The sequence below is a fragment of the Volvox carteri genome (genome assembly GCF_000143455.1).
Source record: "Volvox carteri f. nagariensis unplaced genomic scaffold VOLCAscaffold_55, whole genome shotgun sequence".
In the NCBI taxonomy this organism is placed as follows: domain Eukaryota; kingdom Viridiplantae; phylum Chlorophyta; class Chlorophyceae; order Chlamydomonadales; family Volvocaceae; genus Volvox; species Volvox carteri.
The window spans coordinates 962,018-967,844 of record NW_003307598.1 but is presented as its reverse complement, the minus strand read 5'-3'; the positions used below and the strand labels follow the sequence as shown (position 1 = coordinate 967,844).

Below are 5,827 nucleotides of genomic sequence, written 5' to 3'. Positions count from 1 at the left end.
AGCGCTGATGCACCCCAAATGATGATGCACAGTGATGGATTCGAATACAGTGACCAATGTTCCATTATGATAGAGTATGCATGTATACATATACTGCGTAGCTGCTGCTGACCGAGAAATCTCTATGCCTGGACAACCTGAAAAGAAGGCTGGACACATGTGAAGAGGCACTGCTGATATGACATGGACTGGCAACTCTACTGCCCAAAGGGTAGGACTAGGTAGGGACAATTGCAAGCTGGTGTGGTGGGGACACACCGGTGAGGGCCTAAGACAGACACCTTCAGAGCGAGGGCAAGGAGTGTAAAAGCTGTTGTACAGTACAGCACCCACACCATACATACATACATATACATGCTGGAGTGCATGTCTTCCCAGCATCTCGAGAGGCCTTTTTGGTGGCCAGCTAATACATACACATACACTGGGGGGATGGCTGCAGTCTGCTTCAGATCAGGCCTATATACTGCCAGCCATCATGAGCCATACCTCCTGTATGTCTGACCAGTACAGCGAGTACTTCCAGTGTAAACCCCTGTCCCACGCCGCCTGGCTTTGCGCATGTGATGAGCCACGAGCAATTCAATACGGTTGCGAGGAATTTAAATGTAGGACTAGAACTATCTAGAACAGAAGCCGCTAGTGTTCTTGATGTGAATGTAAATGTATCTGCCCTGTTACCACATAGCTGGTCTTGGGCTTTCTTCTCTGCCTATCTCAGCAGACTGCTAATGGTACTGCGGAGACAGGATGAGTCACTGGGATCTATGCAGTGTGGCCCCGGGCACCGATGCTTCCTAGCAGGGCTAGGTAATGGCCTGGTGTGAAGTTGGTTGGAGGTTGACACAGATGGGAGGGGGCTTTAGCTCAGTGGTAGAGCGCGCGCTTCGCATGCGTGAGGTCACCGGATCGATCCCGGTAAGCTCCAAAGCACTGCACAGGCACGCGCCGGATCGGGCCATGAGGAGACCATTTTTCCGTGTGCACGTGCCGACATGGATTTGTCCAGACGTTTGTCTGAATTCGCTCAATTGTATAAAATAACTACGACTAGGTCTCTGGCCAAAGCTACTACGTTGTCAAAAAAGGTTCTTGTTGGAGTAGGTTAGGTCCCCCTTCGGTAATGTCGTTTTACTAGTAGCTCTTTTCCCGAAGGGGGGATGCCGTAGTTCCTAATGTAGTAGGCATATGGACAGAGCCTAGTTGTAGTTTAACTACATTACTAGTTACCCTTCGGGATTAGCGGAGCCAACATTAACGAGGGCTTTGCCCCACCGAACTACGTTGTGTCAACCTGCGGCCGAAAGGACAAACTCAGCAGCTTTAGTCGCTATTTTAGTCCACAAGACTGGTGTCTTTGTTGTGAACTAAGCCGTGGCGTTGGGCGGAAAGCAGATGTACATAACAGAGGACGGAGAGGGGCTTTAGCTCAGTGGTAGAGCGCGCGCTTTGCATGCGTGAGGCCACCGGTTCAAACCCGGTAAGCTCCAAGAAACAAATGCAGATCGAAGACATTATAACATGTTACTATACTATGAGGGTTGTTTAAATAAAAGGAGTTAAATGAGCCTGTGGTCGTATGATTCCATCTCTTATAACCTCGACTCGATTGTATTGCGCGGTTAGCAGGTACGGGGAATGCACCCCACGATCATGTAACACGCACAGATGCAACACACACACACACTATACATATAGAATACTCTTGCTGAACATTCAGCCGCCACGTGTCAGGACGGGAACAAGAAGAGAAGCAAAGTAGATGATCTTGTCTTGCACAGAAAAATAGATGTGTATATGATCTATTTATTGTATCACCCTACCAACTCATAGGGGGTCTAACAGCGTCTAACTTCTTAGGCGGAGCTGTCAGCCGGGCTCATTATCAGCTGCTGACGATAGTTGTCAACGTGGCATAACAGCCAGTTAGACACTGGGTTAGAGGCTGTCTTGTCCTGTTTGGCCCTGTGACTGACATATACCTGGAGCCCACACTGTTAACAGTTGTCTGATTCTAGGGACTGTCAGCGGCTGTAAGGACCTGTAACAGAGCACTTTCTGCCACAACAGGATATTGTTGACATGATGTTACATTCTGGTTGGGTCACCCAGATGCTGAGAAAGAATTTTTGACGGCTGTTAGGGTTTTGGGAAGGTAATTGTTAGCAATTGTTCAATTCACTTAAGCTGTTAAGCGGTGTCAAGGGCTGTAGTTGCTAACAGGCCTTGAAAGCTGTTACGAGCAGGGACATGCTGAAAGGAAGTTCCATCATGTTACTGGCTGTTGCCATTAGATAATTTGCTGAACTGCTGTTTAAGGATTTTAATTGCTGTTTTGAGGTTCAGACGCTGTAAATGTTATGAGCTTTTACATGATCCCTGTCCACTGTTAAATCACACATTCCCTTTTTTTTGGAAAGCTGTCTGACTTCATTATTCATGCCATCAGCATCTATTTGCCATCATTGGGGATAGAAGCTTGTACTGCATGGGTAGGCACAAAACCACATTCGTCAGGAATTATATACATAAGTATGTATTATACACAACAGTCTGGGTCGCCCTGGTCACCTCACTTGCTCATCATGTGGAATTGTGCAGTATAGTGCACAGCCAGCTGGCCTGTACCTGTACAGGCATCTATTGTCTCTATTCTTTACAAGTCTGGAGGCTGCTACCAAAATCATCACAGCAACATCAGTACCTTGTCTTGGCATGCAATTATACATACATGTTCTTCATTAACCTTCACCTGTGACCTGTTCCACACTACTACTGCACTGCTTCCTTTTTTCCTAGTGAACACCTACTACACACCACTGAACCACATATATGGCCCTAGACTGCAGCTGCCCACTTTCTCTGTATCCCTGCTCATCAAGGAACCTGTCTAAGCAACCAACGCCAGCTTGCCCTTGTACTGGACCATGGAGTCATTCCATAGAACATTTGTGCAGCCATGGGAGAAAGCCCACTCCTTGACCTGCTGCTTGTTGAATCTGCCAAGTAGGCTCTGCACTGGAAGCTCTACAACCATGTGCTTCTTTAGCTCCTTGCCAACCTTAATGGTACCACTGGGCAATACCATGGAGGTCTTCTTGCTGTTGTTCGCCCTGTGCATAATGAAGACGGACACCTTGTCGGTGTCGTGCACGATGTTTTCCTGCATGGTGAATATGGAGGGACCGACCAGTGCTTATTCAATGTTGTGGACATGTATGAAAAGAAACATAATTATTATATTATTAGCAGTAGCATAAAATCTATAATCCAGCAGGCAAAGACATTAATTTCAAGCAGTTCATGGTTGCACTGCATTGTAGGTGCGATGTATGCCACACATGTTTACATTAATTGTATGTTGTGAGGCGGCTGCAGATGACAACATGGTCATTCTTGTGAAGAAACATCAAGCCTAATTAACTTACAAGACTGCCAAAGACCACACCGCCAGCTAAGAGCACAGGACTGTCCTTGCCCTCGACAATGAAGACGAACTTGTCATCTTCATTGTTTAGAGGCCCTAAGCTCTTCTGCAAGTATTCCAGGTGCGACTGTGAAGACTGGTACTTCTCAAACTCCTCTTCGTCAGCTCCAAAGGAGTTGAATCTCAAAGCATCTGCTGGCAAGGCATGCACATATGTAATGGTTAGTAAGGTCTTCAGCTGCATGTTTGATGTATGCAGGCATGTATGTTTCATGGTATGCATATTTGAGGTTTCAATACTAGGGTTTTGAAAATCCAATAACCCCAAACTATAACTACGTCTCTCCTCTTATCTCTGCATTTACAAATAAGGGCTAGAATGGATTTGCAGCATACACAGTAGCAGGACATTGAATCCCCCCAACCCAAAACAATTTTAAAATATAATTTCCAAAGTACTCTTAGTACTCGCCCTCCACATTGGCCTGCTGCTGTAGATTTCCAATCCACTTCTTGCGGTTGTTCCATCTCTCAACCAGGGACTTCCGGACACGTGCGTGTATGTCCTGGTCGGTTGCTTCAGAGTCCAAGTGGAAGCCAGCCACGGTTCTGTCTCGCCCACCCAGCATAACCATGAAGTCCTCAATCTCCTTTTCGGTCTGTAATCAAGCATGAGCACCCATGAGTATTGAGTGACAGTCTTTCAAAGATGAATAATTCAACCCTGCCCCTAGCTTACCACTTCCAAGTAGATCTTGGATGCTGAATTGAAGTCCTTCAGGACTGGATCGAAGAACTTGTACAACTTCTCCAGGATGTACCTCTTGGCACGCTGCACACCCTGTGAAGTCCCACTTCCTGATGCATCCTTGGTGCCATCATGTTCACCGTCGTCCCCATCTCCTTCTTGGCTATCCCAGCTGTTCTTCCTCTTCCGGGGGTTTGGGTTGGCAACCGCCTCAAAGGCTGCCTCAAGCCCATTGATGAAGTTTGGTGGCACCATGTGTACCATCTTGGGCTTGACACTCTCCTTGAACTGTAGATTCATTAAGCAGTGCAGTGTTGTACCTCTCAGTAAGGAGAAGTTAACATATAAAACGCAGCAGATACACAAAACCTCCTCAACAAGTGACTGGAATGGTTGTGTTTAGGGTTTGTAACAACCTCTCGTTTAGTCTGTATTTCCACAGTAAAGAAACAGGTTTCTATGCTTACCGTTTTGAGGCTGACCCTGTTGACCTGCTGCTGGTCAAGAAGGTCTCTCTCCCTGAAGCCCATTTCGTAGAGGGTGCTGAACATGTCCATGGTAGCCTTGGCTGATCCTGGACTGTTAAAAGCAGGCTTGAAATCCGACTTCCATTTCTCATATGCTGTGTAGAACAGCTGGAACGGCCTACAGCCGATTTCGAAGCCTATTTTTGATGCCATATCCCGAACCTCCACTGGAATGCCTTGAAGGCCAGGAAGGTCACCTGGACTAGGTTCAGGAACGTTCTGAATAGCCTCCTTCGATAATGCGAAAGGAATGGGTAGCAAAGAAAGAGGGAATCGTGCTTGACAAGTAAAGCAAGCAAAATCATCAGGATAATCGGCGGCGCAAAAGGTCACAGCTTTACCATGCGCTCATGTGCTGATTTCAATTCACAGTATGCCTCGGACTCTTCAGTGGTAACAGTTCCTGTAATGGCTGTGACCTCTCTCCTACTGCAGTAGCTGTGCCGTGATGTAGGGCGGACAAGGTCGACCGCCGGCTGCACTGCTTGGTCGATCCTTCTACGAAGTCGGCGGGATTTCAATCCAGTGCTTGTAATTTTGTTGGACTGGGGAGGTGAATGCAAAAGACCAAGCTCTGCTAACTTAGCTTCGTTTCGGGCTATGCATGTAGCACGCTCTTCCTCAAGGTCCTTCGATGATCGTAATGATATCGCAATATTGCCTATATGAATGACGAATGTAAGCAGGATGTAGTCATCCTGGACTGATGTATGAAGATGTGTACGGCGTGATTGCAAGCGACCTGTACCAATGAGGCAAACCGTTCATGGATTTCGAGGTGTAATTTATTACAGAAAAGGTTGCCGCATTTGCAAGACTTAGGCATTGTGTGAATGTGGACGGGTCCTGCAGGCCAAGACCCCGAGTGCCTATGCCCCGGAGTGGAAGTTGGCTAACGAATTACTGCGAGGCCAGGAACACCAATTGAGTTAACTATTGCTTGTCTTTATAGCTTAAATTCTGCGCAAAGCGCACATACTCTGGTAGAAGGTAACTGCGACGGCCGGACAGAGGTTACGCAATTTCATAAAGCCAACCGAACGGGCTACAGAGACTTTATAGCTAAATCAAAGTTATTGCTTTAACTAGTATAGCAAACAGCTTCACGCGCGGGCACTCTGACGT

At 47.0% G+C, this 5,827-nt stretch overlaps 1 protein-coding gene across 1 annotated transcript; it reads right to left on the bottom strand.

Annotated features, from left to right (window-relative positions):
- Positions 1-2,490: 2,490 nt before the first annotated feature.
- VOLCADRAFT_106996 (uncharacterized protein) lies at positions 2,491-5,528 on the bottom strand (the record flags this gene model as incomplete). The annotated part of the gene is made up of 6 exons (XM_002955823.1): positions 2,491-3,163; positions 3,429-3,619; positions 3,900-4,086; positions 4,167-4,463; positions 4,643-4,933; positions 5,445-5,528. The coding sequence occupies 6 exons, from the start codon at positions 5,526-5,528 to the stop codon at positions 2,891-2,893; spliced, it is 1,323 nt and encodes a 440-aa protein (XP_002955869.1). The 3' UTR covers positions 2,491-2,890.
- Positions 5,529-5,827: the final 299 nt, after the last annotated feature.